This window comes from Triturus cristatus, chromosome 4_2, assembly GCF_964204655.1.
Source record: "Triturus cristatus chromosome 4_2, aTriCri1.1, whole genome shotgun sequence".
NCBI classification, from domain to species: Eukaryota; Metazoa; Chordata; class Amphibia; order Caudata; family Salamandridae; genus Triturus; species Triturus cristatus.
Genome location: NC_140586.1, coordinates 467,446,186 through 467,466,425, shown reverse-complemented (window position 1 = coordinate 467,466,425; position 20,240 = coordinate 467,446,186). Strand labels below are relative to the sequence as shown.

Below are 20,240 nucleotides of genomic sequence, written 5' to 3'. Positions count from 1 at the left end.
TGTATTCCAAAGCCATGTCAAAGCCTGGGGCGCATAGAAGGTGGGCAGGGTATAGTGACCGGGATGAGGATGATTCGGACTACGAGGATTGAAGATTACTGGTAAGTAATCTGGGCATTAAGTCTACGCCCGCCGTTCTCATCCTAGTCATCGCTAAATGAGGTTTACCAAAGCCAATGCAACCTTTGACAGAATAAACTCATGACACCAAACAGTGATATATCGGGCGATTTAATAGCAAATTATTAGTGATCAACATTTCAAAGAAAACACAAAGTCAACATTCATGGTTTCACAGATTGTAACACTCCAAGATCAAAGTTTTTGTGAAGATTTTGAACATTTTGTAATTTCAAATGAAAAGTAAGCTTCAAGGCCCATGTACTGGACCTACAAATCTCTTACACAGAAACCCAGAGGAATTTAGCCCAAGAAGTAGCCACACTCCTAGAAAACACCCTTGAACTATGCCTGGAGCATAATCATCCAATTTAAAATATGCAAAGAATTTGTCTCTTTTATCCATCACAGAAACTCATTTTAGAAGCCTTCTTCCCTTTGCCAGAAAGGCCAAAGATAAAAAATAGAAAATTGTTTTTCCAGATATCAAGTTAGTAAACTTTCTTCATCAGATGAGAAAGTAGGAAAGAAAACAGGGGGAATGACCTCTTCAGAAACATAAAACTTTGATTAACTTTAGTCAGAAAAGAAGTATCAGTTATGAAACGGACAGCATCACCAAAAAATATCTAAAAGGGAGGATGACACAACAGAGCCAAAAGATCACCTAACCTTCGGCCTGAGGTGATTTCTACTAAAAAGCTAACTTTGAAGGATAGAAACAGAAACTTCAAATCAGCCGTATCAAGAGGCTCAAAAGGAAAGCACAGTAAACACTTCAAACCAATTCAAACCAATGGAAGAGCAAAAAGAAGTGTAGTAGAACAAAAAGGGCGAGTGACAGAAAAAAGTTTGAAAATGTAGGCCTCTAAAACATCAGCCTTTTTCATAGAGCACCAAAGATCATATGTCGACTAATGTCTAGAATAGGACATAGAGTAGAAGGTCTGTTGAGTAATGGACTAGCTCAAAGAATCATGAAGGCAGCCCCTTTTCTACAAGATTCAATGTTTCCGCCTTCAGACCAAAAAACGGAGTTGAACAGGCAAAGCTAGGTTGTTTAATTTCAGAGAGGCAGGATAGCAAGAAACTACAGAAGGAGGTTAAAGTGACATCTCTTTTAGAAGAGGAAAATAGGTTCTACTGGGCCAAAAAGGAAGAACCAAAATTATGTGTGTTTTCTCCTACCAAATCTTTATTAATATTCTACGTATCAGAGGAAAAGCAGAAATGTTTCTTAGGCCATTTCAAAATTAGCGCATCCACCTCACAAGATTTCTGCTCTGGGCGCCTTGAGCAGAGCATTGTAAGGCTACTATATGGTAAGGCATGAAGGTTTAGAGGCCCAGTAGATGTAATGCACTGAAATGCACACTGTCATTATAAAAGTCAGCACTCCCTTGCAGGCTGCTTTTAAAATAAAGTTACATCCAATTTCGTCTTTGAAATTAAAGGTACTTCCAAAGTCTCAAACTACCTTTTTTTAAAAATATAAGTCACCCCTAAGGTCTCCCTAGGTGCCCCAGGGGTAGGATGACTTATAGCTATAAGCAGGTACATTCTAAACAATCGTTTATATGCCCTGGTGAGAGGAAAACTACCAATTTCGTTTTTCCCAATTGTAGCACAATGGCTCCACAGGCTAACATGGGAATACTTTCATAAAGTATAACTATTGAGAGAAAGGAGCTGAAAATATATACTTCAAAGTATCGAAATGATAGTTAGAATGAATCCAACAACTTGCCACGGTTAGATTTATTATAACTATCACAGAAAAAGAAGTAAAAAAAACTTGCTTTTCTGATTACTCAAAATCCAGTCTTCCAACAGCCCTTCTATGATTGGCCAGCCTCTGCCAGGCTCAGCCAAGTTGCCTTGATGAGGTGTGAAGTGGCCTGACGTGAGAAAAAGGACATTCTATAGAAGGAGATCTGCAGATACACAGCAAAAGACAAGATAGGGGTGGAATAGCCAAAGTGGTCTTCAAAGAGGGAATTACATTTTAGGGCAGCACGAGGTCACCCCCACATCCTGCACTCACCAGCCAGACAAGAGCCCCTGTAATTAGATTAAGAGAAGGGCTGGAAGGGGAGTGTAAGGGAAGCTTAGTCATGCCAGTGAGACGGCTTAGCTAGAACTTAACCTCCAAGAGAGAGTTTCTCCTTTTTGGAAGAATAGTGATTTCTGGGTCAAGAATTTGCCACACTATGGAAGAAGTGTTATACCTGAGGGTGGCACCTGGCACCCGATTGGCATGGGGTGACCCCTGCTTGTCACCCAGGAACTGTAAATAAACATGGGAGTGTTGCCCGGCAACTTAAATCACTGCCTGAACCAACACGGAGAGGAAGGAATGCCATGCTGGAACCCTGATCTGCACCCGTAGGATTGCACTCTGAAGGACTGTACCTGTTGCACTGGTAAAATGAATTTTGATATATACATGTCTTTATGCCCAGGGGGCAGTGGGGAGAAATCATCAGAATATTCAGATACAAAGACATCTGAATACACACTACCCTGATCATACAACTCATTCTCATCCTTCTTTTTGTTCATGAGAGAGGTCAAGGTTTTCATAATAAATGTCTTAGTTCTCTCATCCTACTGCTGTTCCTTTTGGGTGGAAGAGAAGAGAGATCGATCCAATAAAGAGGAAGAAGATGAAAAGAAATGCCTCTTCCTCTACAAGTGCTTCCCCAAACCGAAGCTCTGCGGATGCGCAAACAGAAGAATATTCTTTGAATGCATGAACAAACTGATACCCTGCGTTTGCACTAAACAAGACACTTATTCTAAGATTCCCAGTGTTCAACATGGGAGTCTTTTAAGCAGGATAACATACACACAAATATGAATCCTTTAAGCCTGCATGATACATCAGAAAATATAGATGAAGGAATAATGTAGATTTTACCAAGAAACTGGTAGCGTTCCCTTCAAAACTAGACGTGTCTTTGGTTTTAGACATGTTGGTGCAAATTATGTACTTACCGCAAGGATCCAGTCTTTTTCGCCATAGCACGTGATCCCATGACCGCGCCTGTATTTGCCCAACCCCAGCGCAGAGCAAAATCTATGACTGCACAATGAAGACTGTAGCCCAGCTACCTCCTCAGCACTCCTGATCCTCATCCCACGGATGAGAAACAAAGCGCAGCTGGAGGGAAGCTTATTGTAGCACTCAGCTAAGGGTGGCTGGGAGCAATTAGGGCAATCATGCTTTGCTTTCTACTTTGGAGATTGGTCACAATCATATTTTAGCAATGACTAGGACAAGGCCAAGGAATGTAGGGGTAATGGCTCGTGTTACTGAAGTTCAGGACTTACCCATGGACACATATAGAAATGATTTTAAAGGCACATTCTTAAATACTCATACCATGATTATTAAGATAGCTTAAGGTTTGGGTGCAATGCGTGTATGGATTAAGTGTAACATTTGATTAAAGTATACGTGCAATCGCTGATGTTGGTACACACTTCCATTCTATTGACTGCTGGCTTGCTGCATATGAGGCTAACCCATCAGTTGAGTATGGCTGGTACAGCATGGGGTTATAATCTCACCTTTGAAAAACTAGGTGTTATACGTCGCGTTTGTGAATGCTATAGTCATATTGTGCTAAACCTTCAGCTGTACTTGGGCCCTCAGTAATGCAGAGAGGTGTGAGAGAGATACAACCATCCTGGCAGATATGGACACTCATCCTCTTGTCTGACCCATACCGCGGTGGGTTGTGTATTTTGAAACAGTCAAGCCTTTACAAGTCTGAATAGCAAGAAGGTTGTGCAGCATCATTATTCCTACTCTGAGCAAGTTCCAGAGCAGGGCTTCCTCTACAAAAAATGTAATAATGACCAAGGAAGACTTTCTGAAGAAAGGAAGGGTCAGGAACAGGTCAATCTGAATTGCAGTGCCCTTCATTTTCAGGCAGAGTGACATTTTAGATGAAGGAAGATCTGTATGGATGTCCTGATGGGCAATGCAGAGAGCCTTGACGAAGACAAGTCTTCCCACTGGTACCCGCTGTGGAGCTCTAAGAGCAGAGGTGAGGTGGCTGCACAGGCCTAAATGTTGGGGTTGTGCTGTGACCTCCTTTTTTTGTTCTGCTGTAGGCTGTAGATTGTGCAGTGCCTGACTGCTAAGTCTGATCCTGGTAGGAATGAGATTTAATTCAGCAAGTAACGTTAGAGTGAGCCCCGATTCTCCGCTCAAAATATACATATTGAGGGGCTTATTTGCATGCCCCTTGCGATGGGGGAGCCTCACTTTTTCCCATATGTGAAGTGATGCACCGGTGGAGCAAGGGGCTCGTAGATAAGCCCCTGACTATGTATACATCTTCATTATGCCGAGTGTTTCGAAAGTAATCAAGTTGGCTCGCAAAATTGTTAAAACAACCTGCCATTGGAAAGTAACTTGTCTCTACAGTGTTTGCAAACCAGCGATATAGAATGGAAATTAATTCATGTGCAAGAAAATGGCATACTTTTACATGGCTCTTGACGAAAACCATATTAACTAAAAATCCCGCTCTCCATATGATTTTTGTAGACAAGCCCTAAGACTCCGCCACATGTCAAGCACGACAGATACAGTTTGTGTTTTCTTTGAAGCCTACAGTTCTTTGCATGATGGGATTTTTACTCGCATACATGTGACAAAAAAAAACTTTCAATCCCAGGATGACCATGCAGTTATTAAGAAAGCCAGAAATGATTGACCTTGTCATAGAAGACATTTGATTGCTTGAAAGCTATGTTTGCAACATACAGCCTGGTTACAAGTCCGAGGGATCGAAGTTTATGCATTCTTGTAGGCGTTAATTTCGCTTTGCCTCATTTTAAGTGGTTAAAGATTTTTGCCTCCTGATTTACTAGGAATGGAAGAACCTAATACAATTTCTCTGGCTGAGGATCGCAAGTTACTTTTATCTTCCCAAACAAAAATAGAGGTTCACCTTCCTGTCCCTACACCGCCTACTTCTTCTACCTCCCTCGCTCAACCTACGCAAATACATTTTCCCACCTGCTAGGAACAGGAGGCAAATGTAGGCAGAAAGCCACGTGAAAATGTGGATTCCAGGTGCTTTTATAGCCGGAAAATAGAAAAATCAAATCTACACAGTAATTCCTCATTGCATGAGTTTCCCCTTATAACTACATGGCATTCAGATGATTCCCCTTCCTTTAAATGGTAAAATCACATGCGATTTTACCATACTGTAAAATCGCCCCAGTACCTTGTATTTAGGGCATAGTGTGCTAATGGTGGAGTGGTACATTAAACCATTTATGGCCTCTGTAGGTAATAGCGGTGGAGCCGGCTGGGGGGGATTTCGAGAGATGACCACAAGGGAACATTTTATAATTTTCCCTTGTGGTCACTTTCAATATCCTCCCAGCCGGCCCCACCGCTCTTACCTACAGAGGCCATAAATGGGATCAGGGCCGGACTGGCCATTCCCGGGAGGCTGGAAGGGTGGGAGCCGGTTTGGCAGCAGTGGGGTCTTTTTTTTATTACTGCGAGCTGTTTTTGCAGCGGTGCTGCAATATCACCCCCTAAATCAGCGGTGCTTCACACTTGCACCCCACCCTCTCTCCGCCTGGGGGCTGGTCCTACAAAATTACCAGGGCTGCTTTAGGTTCCTAGGGGCATATTAACAAGCCAGGCGATAACATTATCGCCGCTTTAGCGGCAGAAAACGGCGATAATGGGCTTGATAATATGCTCTATTGAATTCCAATTGAAGCCCATGTTAAATGTGAAGGATGTCTAACTTGGGCTTCAATTGGAATTCCATAGAGCATATTATCAATTTTATCGCCTGGCTTGTTAATATGCCCCCTAGTATGGCCTTGCTCAGGGTGGTTCCTCTGAAAGGATGGTGGAGCTCAATCAATCTTTCTGTGTCTCTGAATAAATGTGTCCACGACAGAAATAAGAATTGATTCGATGTGATGACTACGGTGTTAGTTTATTTACTTATGACATTTTCTGCACTCGCCGAGGCAAGGGAAGGTAAGACACTCATCCAAGTGAAGGGAATTACATTTGGACTTTATGGATATTTAGGTTTATTATCATTGCGCTATGGCAGACCTAAACCCCTGAACGTTTTCATTAATGTTTATTGTACCTGTATTCGCTTCTGCTGGAAAATTGTTTCCAAACTGAATCGATGTTTTCATAAGTTGCTGCACGTAGCAGTTGCACAAGTTCCAAGAATTTAGCAGGAGCATCCTTTAGGGCAGAATCTGGCATATTTTCTGCTAGCTGTTGAAGTGTTTTAATAATCTGGAAAAATGCAATGGCAAAATCATTGAATTAAGAATGAGTACAGCTGAACGAACACGGAGTCGGAACGGGTCATTCCTCAATATCTTTGCTCACCTGGTTTGCCACATGCTTTGTTTTGAGCAGCTGGATGGGTACCTGAAGCTGTTCGCTTTCAAAATGATATCGGAGTGAGCCTCGATTCTGTAGCTCGGCTTCAGGGGTTGATGGAGTGTCCCTTCGAACCTCAGCCAACACCAGCTTTTGCCTGCAAATTCAAAGCACGGCCCAAATTAGCGATTGCCGAAAAAGGTGCAAACTGTATTTTTTTTTTTTTACATAAGTTACAATTTTCTTCCTCCCCAATCACCTCGTTTTGTTTTTTATGGGAGAGGGGAGCGTCTAATTCTAGCGATGGTTTCTGATCTCATCTGTTTGCACAACACAGTATATATACAAACGTTAAAACAATCTCAAAGTCAAGTCACTATTCAGCAGAAATTACTTTCCACGTATGTTAAAATGTGTCAAACAGTCATGTTTGTTAAAGCGCGCAGTTTTTTAATGAAAATGTACCATGCACAAATGTATTGTTTATTTCTTTGCTTTATCAACTTGTCGAAAGGTTTCTTCATATTTGTTTAAGTATGTCTGCTGTAAGTCATGTTAATCATATATATTCATTATATTTCCTAATTATATGCGTTTCATAAATTTCAAAGGGTCTGACTGACAGTTTTGGTAAGCGGTAAATCGGCACACAAACAGGAATGAAAAGTTTATCAAAAACTATGCGGGTCATTACGATAGCTGGCGGATCGCCACCGCCCGTATGGCGGTGGCGATCGGCCCGCTAAACTCCTCCGCCAGCATGAATTTTCCCCACGCCACATTATAATGGTGGTGGGGACCCCGGCGGACGGGAAGACCGTCCGCCGGTTTTCCGCCGGTTGGCAATCCGCCCGATTGCCTACTGGGCAGAAAAGCCCAGGAATATGGTGACGGTGCCTTGCAGGCACCGCTATCCATATTTGGATGATGGCGGGGAATTGCCTTTCCATGGCAGAGACTCCGCCATGGAAAGGCAGGCGGTTTTGGCTTTGGGGGCCCGTTGCGGGCCCCCAGAGTGTTCGGGGGTGGGGGCTGCACAGGGGGGGTACCTATGGTACCCCCCTGCTTTGTCATGGACATGCTGGCAGGCACCTCGCAGTGCCTGTCACCTTGTGCATGACAATGCACACAGTACATTCCCAGCATTGTGGCGGGCGGTGCTGTGAGCACCGCCCGCCACAATGCTAGGAATGGAGGATGCCACCGCCACGGAGGCGGTCGCATCCTAATTGCAGATACGGGGCGGTAAAGTCCGCCCACCATCCTAATGGGCCTCTATGTTCAGCAGCGGAAAAAGAAATTTCAATGAAAAAATTGTAGCAGCAGACAAAAGAAGATATAACATAGACAGATGCGTTTGAAAGAGTATAAAGTATATGCCTGCCAGCCATCTCTCACACACAACTCTCAAGCACAGACACTCAATGTGAATCTTTCTCATCTTTTTTCAAGACAAGATAGATCAAATCATTTCTAACTTTGCAGTAAGTGATTTTTACTCGAAGATTCTTAGATTCTAAAAGCTTCAATGATGTTCCCACGTGGGAGAAATAGAGGAGAGGCAGTCCTTGCGCTCCTGCCACCGAAGGAGTTTTTTTAATTTTCAGGGGAAGAAACTATACTTAGGTGGGCGGAGTTTAGCTCGGGGATTTAGATGGGTTCTAGATTTAGTTTAAGCAACTGTTATGGAATGTTTTTACAGTGTTGGGTAGGGGAACAACTACGGGGCTAACACCCAATGAGGCCTCATAGGGGTTTTGGGCTGATAGTATTACTGGATTAAGTTGTTAACTCCCTCGTTCTACAACTCTTCAACTATACTGTAGACCCCTGTGTAGGAAAGAGCAGCCGAGAAGAAGTGGAAAAAACAAGGAGGAAGATGGACAGTCCTGCTGATGACCCCTGTCTTGAGTGTGGATGCCTCTGATTTCTTACTGGCCTTTTGTGTCTCCAAGGCTACTAGCACACTCTCCCTGACTTCCTCTTAGACTTGGTAAAGGTGACTTTGCTGGGATCCCCTGAAAAAGGGGCTTCCCATTGGCTTGTGTGGTACTGCTCCCAGTATGGTGCCTTATGATGGGGCACAATAGACTCATGCTAGAAAAAGAGATATCATGCAAGTGTCAGAAGGCCTGGGTGTCTGGGGAGTACAGGGGAGTAGAGTTGAGGAGGGTGGTTTTGGAGCATCCTAGAGTCCTATTGCCACAAAATCCCAAGCGAGGAGACCAGCGGGTCTGAGCAGGAGAACAGGCCCAAGCCCCTACAGCCAAGCTGCTGCTAAGGAGGAGAAGTGATCAGAAACAGGAAGTGAATAAAGGCATCAGATAGCTTAATTTAAAATTCTGGAAGTCAGGAGGCCCCAGAACCACATCCTTCATTACTGTAGCCAGCTAACTGTAACTGAGACAACAACATACACATTAGCGCAACAAGGCCAGAGATATTTTTAAAGGTTCTAGCTGTTTATGTGCAGCCGTTTATCAACTTCTCTAAGTGCCCTCAAGCAGGTTACCCATGCAGGTGAGGAAATCTAAAACAGGATCAATGGATTGCTCCCTAGGAGCCTGTTGGGTGTGGGTCTCCAAGGAGACCTGAAGTGCAACTACGATATGGCTAAGAAATGCACCTTGGAAGTTGGGGGTGCTATAGATGTCCCCCTACTCTGAGAAGCCCCAATACTATGCACAATGGGCCTCTATATTAGGGCCTCCTCCAAGGACACCTGTTGTCTCCCCTGCTCCCCGCCCATGCCTCAGAAGAGTTACAAAAGCACATCAGATGCTAGCTTCATAGTTTGGCATCCCAGGAGCAATGTTAGATGGAGGGAGAGGGAGCCAGCAGGACCAAGTGACAGCTAAGAGCACCACATTGTCCCGAAAAAAGAGTGGACAGATTGTCCATGAAAGCATGGACCCCATCTTTGAAAAATGTGGCTGGGTAGGCTACATACATTTTTTTTTTTTAACTAATTTGAATAAGGGCAACTTTTCTCAACTTTGGATGCCTTAAAGAAAGCACTTGGGGTGAGAAAATGACCAGAAGGCAACACACCTTAAACTATTGCCTATTTATCTGTGATGCCCTTCACATGGTGGGGAACAGTGGCGGGCCCCTACAAACTCCCTCACACAGGAAGAAAAGTGTGACTCAAAAGTCTCCTGGGTAATAATTAGTAACTCATGAGAAGGGAAGATTTGTTTTAAATTGTTCCTAGAGCAGAACTTTTATATTGCATTTGGGAGTATTGTTCCCAGTATTTTTTGTGGCATCAGATATAAAAGGAGAAATATGTGTTGAAAGTCAAAGCTAAACTGTTGTCAAAGTCACTAATTCTGCATATTGATTATAAATCACAAATGACTATGATTATAAAAAAACACAAGTTGTTGGTTTTTACTGATTTAGTAAGCATTATCAAATGCTGTAGTCCTGCATTTCACATTGTTAACACACCTGGTAAAGTTAGTAGACCACAGATTTAATAAATGTATAACCATGCATGAATAACTATCTACACATATGGGGTACTGTGGGTTTAAAGGTTCTGGTCTGCTTGTTCAAAAATGTTTCAAGTGGTCTCAGAAAATGGTGAATACTGGGTTTATTGGGACCACGGTGCAGGTTTTTGAGTATTAGATCTGTCAGTCTTAGGTTGGTCTTCCTCCAAACCATTTGCCTTCCTCTGCCATTTTTCCTGACCTCGTTCTTGCTAGCCTTAGGATTTACCACCTCTAGCAAGTGCTCTCTCCTCCCAACATGGTAACATTGGCTTATTCCAAACTGGAATATTTAATTTACTTATGAGTCCCTTGTGAAGTTGCACTACATGGGACCAGGGCCTTGACATTAAATGATACTAGTGGGTCTGCAGTGCTGATTGTGCCACCCACTTAAGTCGCCATTTAAACATCCCTCAGGCCTACCATTGCAGCCTGTATGTGCAGTTTTTAACTGCCTGACCTGCAAAAATACTCTTTTGCCACGCACAAACCTTTCTTTTCTGTACATATCAGTTATCCTGTGGGTAGGCCCTAGACATCCCAGAGGGCAGGGTGCAGTGTATGTGAATGGTAGGACATATACTTATAAGGTTTACATGTCCTGGTAGGGGAAAACTCTTAAATTACTTTTTCGCTACTGCAAGGCCTAATTCCCCCATAGGATAACATTGGAGTTACCTTATTACAGTTTATAAGTGTAATTTCCAAATGGGAACAGGAAGTCACTTCATGTCTAGTGTCTCTGGAATCCCAATTTAAAATCCTAACATATGTTAAAGTCGGAATTTAAATTGTAATTCTGAAAATCTCACTTTTAAAAAGCTGTCATTTTCCTGCTTTAACTATTTAGTGAATGCAGCCTGTACCTGAGACATATGAATGGGTGTAGTTGCGTGTTGAACTTTGTGTTTTTCTCCTAGACAGACACACACAATGAGTTGCTTGGGGTGCCTGGATGGGCCATCATTGGCAGGATGGGAGAAAAGAGCTGGGCACAGCCCCACTTACACTTGAATAGTCCTGCCTCAGGGCTGAATACCCACTGTAGTTAGTCTGGAGCCAGGAAAGGTAAGGCAGGATGCCTGGGGACTTTAAAGGGGGATTTCTAGAAGCTTCTTCCCCACTTCAAAGGCACAACTGGGTATAAATACTGGACCTCAGACATCAACACTTCAGTTCACTTCTGGACCTGTCAGTACTCTGCTTTAGAAAATACATACTTAAAAGTCAGATGTTTTAGTGCATTGAAACCACCCCCACATCCCTGAAGCTAGATGATTTACCTTGCTTCCATGACAACAGCCCCTTCCATCTCATTAAATGGTGTAAAAGTATGTACTTCCTGGGCATCAGCTTGTAGGATAACAGCTCCATTTGTTGTGGATTTAATTTTATAATTGTACGTAGCAAATGCACGGTCATTTTTGTTTCTCTCAAAAATAAAAAAGAGGTGAAATAAAAACATAAGTAACGTTATTCTTCTTTTAATATAAAGCATGAAATGTAATGCATTGCAGGTTAGCGGTAAAAAAATCACACAAGGTAACTTACTTGATTACAGTCGGTGCATGCTTGTGCATATTCAGTACCGGTAATCCTCTGCACCTTATCTTGGCAGCTATTTAGGTCCCTTGATTTTGTGAGAAAAATGTGATTTTCTTTTTTGTCTTCTTGGATGATATAATTGGTATGGCAGATTCCCTCAATTCCATTCTGAAAAAAGAGCAAGTCTTATCACGTACACATTGACATGTCTTAGAAAATAGTTTTTGATTTTCTGCATTGATTTTAGTAATTTATTATTTTAAAATCCAACTTACTATAAAGCCTTATAGAAAGTTATGCCATTGTTAAAATCTTAATAACATGTTGTGCTTTCATTCGAATTTCTAAGATAAATTTTCTTTCTCAATTGAGCTTTAAGAGATTTAAACAAGCTCAAGTTCAGAACGTTTATTAGTTAATGTCAGTGTATTATCAGATTGATGTTCAAACATACATATTGTACATGCCCACCAATATTGTTAGCCCTGGAGTAGGAGGGAGAGAAGGAGGAAGGAATGAAGGAAGTAGAAGAGAGCTAATACTAAGCCAAAGCAGAACATAGACTCTGTTTCCCATCCTACAGAAAATAGGCACTCTGCCAGAGCTGATACCAGCAATGACTGGAACTGTTTCCTGGCCAATGTAAGGTCACTACCCAAACATGCTGCTAATATATGGGACCTGCTGTCTTCCAACAATCCCCACATAAGGTTCCTAACAGAAACTTGGATTAAACCTCACTCCAATCCTGACATAGCAGTAGCTCTCCCTGATGACTACCACATACTAAAACTAGATAGACCACATAGGACAGGGGGAGGAATAGCCATAGTTTATAAAAACTCAGCTACTATTTCCGTCCTAGACCAAGTAAGCAACGATCAGTTGGAAATACTGGTTTTTAGCATGTATTGGCACCACAACCTTAACTGGAAAGGAGCCATAGTCTATCGCCCACCAGGACCACTAAACAATAACACCTCACAGCTTATTGAACTTATTGCCCCATTTGTCATTTCCTCCAGGAATTCCCTTCTTCTTGGAGATTTTAACATACATAGTGAAATTCAAGACAATCCGGAAGCCTCATCATTTCTGACCGAACTGGCTGCACTCAACCTTACTGTAATAAACAAAGAGGCAACCCACCAGGCAGGGCATTTGTTAGACATCATCTTAACTAACTCTCTTGACATATATTATATGTTGCCATGACTCCTCTGACCTGGTCTGACCATTCTATGGTCGAGTTTCGTATTAACAACCACAAGGCTCACCCGCTCCCAAATGCTATCCAAATAAAAGCTATAGAAAGTGGAATTTAATTACACCAGCACATTTTGAAGGTGTATTTTGCTCACCTCATCACGCGGAAACGGATAAGGTTGAGAAACGCCTAGCCTCCTTCAACGCTAGCCTTCTTGCTACTTTAGATAGCTTAGCACCTCTGAAACAATTCCCTACAATCGCAAAACGATGCCGGGCCCCGTGGTACTCGACCTCCCTGCGGCTCCTGCAAAAGACTCGAACGCGATTGGCGCCGCTTTCAAAACCCTTCAGATAAAGAAAAATTCAAGGAGGCTCTAATTCATTACAACCGCAACCTAAAAAAATGCGAGGAAGACCCATATCGCAGCCTCTCTCGAACAAGCTGGGAGCTCTCAGAAATGCCTCTATCAGATTCTAAAAACCTTTACCAATCCTTTGGCCTGCGACACAGCATCAGCACCATCCCAAACGCTGTGCGATAACATTGCTAGTCATTTCACTCAGAAAATAGACATGATCTATAACAAAATCGCTTCTACTATAAATCCCCAACCTAAATTAAGAATTGAACCCCTACACATCCCACCGGTAACCAGCTCATTAGGACATTTCCCACTGCTCACAATAGAAGATACAGAAGCTCTCTTAAAAGGCGCAAAATCAGGCTCCCCATTGGATCTGATACCTGCAAAACTAACTGCCACCTTGGCCAAGCAGCTCGCCGACCCCATTTGTAATATTCTTAACTGTTCCCTGAAGGAAGGAGCCCTCCCTCCTCATTGGAAAGCTGCACAGATACTTCTGATTAAAAAGAACCTCAAAATCTCACCAGAAGACGTAACAAACTATCGACCCATCTCGCTCCTTCCCCTCCACACCAACATTTTAGAAAAAAACATTAATACACAGCTTTCCAACTTCATTGAATCCACTAACAGCCTAGATTCCTCACAATCTGGATTTTGCCCCAGATACAGTACTGAGTCAACCCCAGTGGCAGTAACGGACAACATCAGGATGCTGTTGGATAAGGGTCAGGCGGTGCTTCTGGTGCTGCTTGACCTTTCCGCAGCATTCAACACCATATCCCACCAAATTTTACTCAGAAGACTGGGTGACACAGGCATCACAGGAAAAGCTCTGAAATGGTTAACCAACTTCCTAGCCGACAGAACATAGACTGTTAACCAAGGCCCTTACCACTCTAAGACCACCAAGGTTACCAAGGGAGTACCACAGGGCTCATGCTTGAGTCCTACCTTGTTTAATGTTTACGTTGCTCCCCTGGCGAGACTGTTGAGAAAACTGGGCTTCATCCCTATATCATATGTAGATGACACCCAGTTACTCCTCTCACTTGACAAATGCAACCCTAATATTCAAGCCACCTTTGTTGAAGCAATGAAATCTATAGCGGAATGGATGAAAATGAATTTTCTCCAACTGAACACCACCAAGTCTGAGATAATGCTATTTGGTGATGCCACTGTGAAATGGTCACCTAGTTGGTGGCCAGAGGAACTAGGTCCCACCCCATGCCCTAAACTTATGGTGAAAAACCTTGGAGTCCGACTGGACCAAAAACTCACCCTGGGGAACCATGTCTCTTCTACCATCGGAGCCTGCTTCCATAGCCTTAGCATTATCAGAAGAGTTTTCCCTTTCCTACCACTGTTTTTGAGGAAAACCTTGATTCAGGCACTGATTTTAAGCCGCTTAGACTACTGTAATGCGCTGTTGATCTCAGCCAATGAAAGGGCCATAAATAGATTACAAGTTGTCCAAAACACCGCGGCTCGTCTGGTGACCAATGCCCCCCCAAGACCAGCCTCCCTCCCTTTGCAGCAGAAACTACATTGGCTCATTTGTTAACTATGTGCCTCTCAGATCCCTCCGCTCAGGAGACAAAGGCCTGATTTCAATCCCGCATGTTAGAAAGGCTCGACAAGGTGGTAAGGCCTTCTACCATCTTGCCCCACGCCTCTGGAACGATCTCCCCATTCGCCTGTGACAATGTACAGACTACCTGGCCTTTAGGAAACAGCTGAAAACATTGCTCTTCTAAACAGGTCTCCTCAGTTCGCTTATGTGGCTCTAGCGCTGAGATACCCTTATGGGGAGATTTGTGCGCTCTATAAGTGAAATAAAATAAATAAATAAATAAAGGAAGGGAGGGAGGGAGGGTGGGAGGGAAGGAGGAAGGGAGGGAAGGGACCTCTTATAGCTTTAGAAGCCTGGCAAGAAGGAATCCTAACAAAGAGTACACTTATCACCCAGAAGCTGAGCATTCATGGACTTTTCTGCCCAAAAACCTACTCTCTGTGGGTAACATACACAGGACCAGAAAAAGACAACAGCTAACGCAGGAGTATAGCAAACCAGTCAAGAACAAATGTGAATTTACCAAAATACTCTGGGGCCTTATGGAAGGTACACACCTTTGAGAGTTCTGTTCCTCTTTGAATGAGTGCTATGATATTGTTTGGACATCTTTGAGACTGTGTTTAATGCACATCAGGACTACTGAAAGGAGTGGATCAGACAGCAGCGGCAGCTGGAGATGCGCAAATACTAAGGGGTCCATTAGGATGTAGGGCAGATCACCACTGCCCGCATGGCGGTGGCGATCCGCCCTACATCCTTCCCCGCCCGCCACCCATTTCCCCTCCGCCATATTAGTATGGCGGGGGTACCGCAGCGGACGGGAAGACCGTACTCCGCTTTTCCGCCCGGTCGATGAGACGACTGGGCGGAAAAGGGTTTAATATGTTGGTGGTGTCTGCTAGACACCGCCATCCATATCAAGATGCAGGTGGAAAGCAGCCTTCGTTGCCACCACAGAAAGGCATGTGGATTCTGAAGTTGTGGGCCCGTTACAGGCCCCCAGGATGTTGGGAGGTGAGGGGGCAGATGGGGGGTACCTATGGTACCCCCCTGCATGTGCATGCACAACATGGCAGTCACTGCGCGGTGCCTGCCACGTTGTGCATGCATATGCACACCATGCATTTTTGGCATTGCGGAGGATGATGCTGAATGAACTGTTCAAATCAAGCACACTGGGGATTGGATTCTCAATAAATCAATAAATCAATCAATCAATCAATCAATCAGGGATTTGCAAAGCGCACAACTCACCCTTGAGGGTCTCAAGGAGCTGATTATAAAAGGTACAATAATTGAATCACTGACAGAATATCGACGTCAAAAATATCAACGTCAAAAATATCGGAGCCGAAATATCGATGTCAAGAATATCGAAGTCCTATCTACATTATGATAAGTACAAAAATATCGAGAGAAAAATATCGTTGTCAAAAATATCGTTGTTAAAAATATTGGGGTTTTTTATTGTTAAAAATGAATGTAAAATAAAGTAAATGGTACATATATTTAAAATAAACATAGTTAAAATATGTTTAATATTATAAGCAATACATATGGGTGCCGATTCCGATCCGGTAAAAATAATTTCCGTATGACTCGTATCCGTATATTTTTACGGACGAATCGTACAAGTCCCGTCCCACCGGTGAAGTACGATTCGTACGTGAAAAATACATACGAATCGCTTCGGGAAAAGGTGTACGAGACGTACCCAGACAGTTTTACGTCCAAATCGTAAAACTGAAGTCCGAGCACACAAGTACGATCCGTACCGCCCTTCCGAATACACAAGCGTATATAAAATGTCCCGTACGGAGCGAACTCTGTACCACTCGTATCCTGGGTAAACTTGTGCCCAGGATACGAGTCGCACAGCACCACCTCCCCCGCGTATGTCCGCACGTACCCCCGTATGTCAGCACCGTACCCCCCGTATGTCAGCACCGTACTCCCCCATGTCTGCACCGTACCCCAGCCCCATACTTGGGTGCACCGTACCCCAGCCCCGTACTTGGACGCACTGTACCCCAGCACCATACCCCAGCCCCGTACTTGTACGCACCATACCCCAGCACCGTACCCCAGCCCCGTACTTGTACGCACAGTACCCCAGCACCGTACCCCAGCCCCGTACTTGGACACACCGTACCCCAGCACCATACCCCAGCCCCGTACTTGGACGCACCGTACCGCAGCACCGTACCCCAGCCCCGTACTTGGACGCACCGTACCCCAGCACTGTACACCAGCCCGTACTTGGACGCACCGTACCCTAGCACCGTACCCCAGCCCCGTACTTGTACGCACTGTACCCCAGCACCATACCCCAGCCCCGTACTTGGACGCACCATACCCCAGCACCGTACCCCAGCCCCGTACTTGGACGCACCATATCCCAGCACCGTACCCCAGCCCCGTACTTGGACGCACCATACCCCAGCACCATACCCCAGCCCCGTACTTGTATGCACCGTACCCCAGCCCCGTACTTGGACGCACCCTACCCCAGCACTGTCCCCCAGCATCGCGTATGTATGGACCTTACAACAACATTGCGTATGCGAGCACGGTACAACAACATCGCATATGGACGCACCTTACATACGCGAAAACGACTCATACTGAACCAGGACACTGTAAAACAGCACAAGGAGGGTCAATTCGACTCGCACAACACCACAAAACACGTCTACAGTAGAAAAAACATCAAAATGACTGACCTGGCACATCCAAACAGGTAAACAGAGGCCCAAACTCACAACCACCTCTTATAACACACCCACCAAAATTTCAAACTCAGGCACACCCACAAATGGACCAATAAAAAGGGCCCACACACACAAACCATGAGCCTTTGCAACAGACTCACAGCAGCTACAGAGCACATCCCAACAACTGCACCCATGCACCTTAACATATCACCTTCACACACACTCCTTCACACATACCCCCTCTTCACATTCTCACACACACCTTCACATTCACACCCACACACCCACAACCATCCACACCCTCCCCCCACACCATGCCCACAGACAAGAATCCGAAGTTCACAAGGGAGGAGCTGGACATCCTTGTCAACGAAGTCATCAGAGTCGAGCCACAGCTCTTTGGATCATTGGTCAGACAAACCAGCATAGCCAAAAAATCACGCCTGTGGCAGAGGATCGTTGATAGGGTGAATGCTGTTGCGCCCATCAGAAGGACCAGGAATGAATGCCAAGCCAGGTGGTACGATCTGAGGAGGGCAGTCAAGCGGAAAATGAACGAGGACTACGCCCAGAGCAACATCACTGGAGGTGGGCTGCCCCGCAGACCGGTACATTACCATCCCTGGGAGGAGAAGGTGAAGGCCCTGCTTCCGCCGGTGGGAGTACATGGAGTCGAAGGAGTTGCAGAGCCTGGTGAGTACACAAACAACTTACGTAACATGGGGTAATGACATCCACACCCCAACTACACCAAATGCACGCAACTACCCCCAAGCCCTCACCGGACATAACCACACTCAAAAACAACGCTCATGCCACTAACATGTGTATGCCCCATCCACAAAGCTAGGCCATGCCATGTCCCAGGCTACACGAAGCACAAACCCAAGACTGGATGTCCGGGATGCCGGGAGGGTGGGGCTCACAAAACACATTGTTCAACACAGAATCCGACACCATTGCCCTCAGCCCATATGGCCCATGCACCATGCTCAATGCACAGGGAGTGGCAAAGTACTGACAAGGTAGCTGACACTTGGCCCTGCTGTAGGCAGCACAAGGCCCTCCTGTGACCACTGTAAACTCAAACACCAACACCACAAGCTCAGATATCTAGGACAGGAACTCACACTCACTGTCATGGCAGCATGCACCATGAGGGGACAGATACATCACCTGGGAGACCCACTTCCAAATCACACTACAGCCACCAGCAGGCCCGGTCACACACACCCCTTACACAAGCACACACCCCCAGGGCAGGCAATGGATTTACCCACTCTCACAATGGACATGTGACACAACAAGATCATTCCATAGCCAAAGAAGCATCCAAGCCAAAAGTCTAAATGTCAAACACTCAGGAGAACATATCAATCTGTCCCCCGCAACATACCCATCCACAAGTGAACATTGAGGGGAATGCTAGGCACATACAACTACCTGGAGGAACTGTGCCAACTTGAATATGTATGAAACATGGATGTCGCATGAAACAGCATTAACATTGTCTCTCTCTCACACACAGGGCAACGTCATGGATCTCCCCACAACAATGGGGGGGAAGAATTGCAGTCCCAGGCTCGGGAGGAACCTGATCCCACCGGCAGCGATGCCTCTCAACACTCCACGGATGACCCCAACCCACCAGGACCCTCTGGTGTCCAAGCTCCTGCAGCACCTGCTTCAGGTACATCTGTGCCAACCATCACCCCCATTCCTGCCACATCCCAGGAGACACCCAGGAGCCCAACCTGCACTGAACAACTGAGCCAGTCTGACCTGGAGGGACAAGGTTCGGCGGGCACCCAGGAGGAGGCAGACAACCCCGCAACTGCCATCCCTCAGGGGTCCCGTAGACACGATGTGCCCACAACGGCAGGCCAGGCTCGTGTGGGCAGGGGTGGTGGGAGTGGAGGCAGGCGGAGGCGAGAACCTGACCAGCCAGCTGAAGGGACCGGTATGTCACACATACGCAACATCATGGACGCATACCGGCGTGACACCAGGGCCATCAGCCAGGTAGTGGAGACCCTCACAGAAATTAAGAACCAGCAGGCCGAGCAACACGCCAGTCAACAAGAGCACCAAGGACGGATGGAGGCAAGACTGGCTGAGCTCCTGGCAGTGCAAACAGACATAAGCCGACAACATGGGCAACCCTCCCTGTGCCACCAGGTGAAGACCACCACCAACCACAGGGAGGGAGGAGGAGGAGGATTCGTCCGACGGAGCATCCCAAACATCGTCAATGCCTGCATCTGAGGGTCCCGCGAGGAAGGTGGGTCATCCACGGAAAAGACCGTGAGAGGCAGCAGACCATCCACATCTCCCAGGTCACCTGGCCTGGCACCTGGCCTTCATGCGCAACAGCATCACCTCATTCACTGACATTCTCTGCCACATGGACTTGCTGGTCACAGTCTGACCAATGATGACAAACACTGTGGTCTGGACTCTGATGACTTCAAATGCCAAGGATCCCATCTCCCCCTGTGAACTTTGGATTCTAGGCACACTGTATAGCACCTATTTTTTCCCACAAAACACGCCCCCCACCGAGAATAAAACTAAATTTCTTTAATTAGATGTTGCAGTCATTTTGCATGAGTCCACAACATACGTGTGGGGAAATGTCAAACTATGCCTGAGTGTTGAACTAACTCCAGCCATCCATACCCTGGGATCTCAGTCCGGTACAGGACACACATGGGTCACAATGTATCATCCAATACAGTCATGGAGCACAATACTCACCCGTGATGGCCTCAAGCTGCTGAGGGGGGGCTTGCAATACTGTGCGGACAGACCAAT

At 45.4% G+C, this 20,240-nt stretch overlaps 1 protein-coding gene across 4 annotated transcripts in view; it reads right to left on the bottom strand.

Annotated features, from left to right (window-relative positions):
• Positions 1 to 20,240, bottom strand: part of LOC146834561 (vitellogenin-1-like) — a 977,187-nt gene that overhangs the window by 769,025 nt on the left and 187,922 nt on the right. For all 4 annotated transcript variants that reach the window (XM_085601961.1, XM_085601964.1, XM_085601963.1 and 1 more), the window contains 4 exons: positions 11,566 to 11,727; positions 11,298 to 11,446; positions 6,521 to 6,671; positions 6,267 to 6,424 (listed from right to left, as the gene is read on the bottom strand). In XM_085601961.1, coding sequence (XP_085458087.1) covers positions 6,267 to 6,424; positions 6,521 to 6,671; positions 11,298 to 11,446; positions 11,566 to 11,727 — 620 coding nt within the window. The remainder of the gene's footprint in view (positions 1 to 6,266; positions 6,425 to 6,520; positions 6,672 to 11,297; positions 11,447 to 11,565; positions 11,728 to 20,240) is intronic.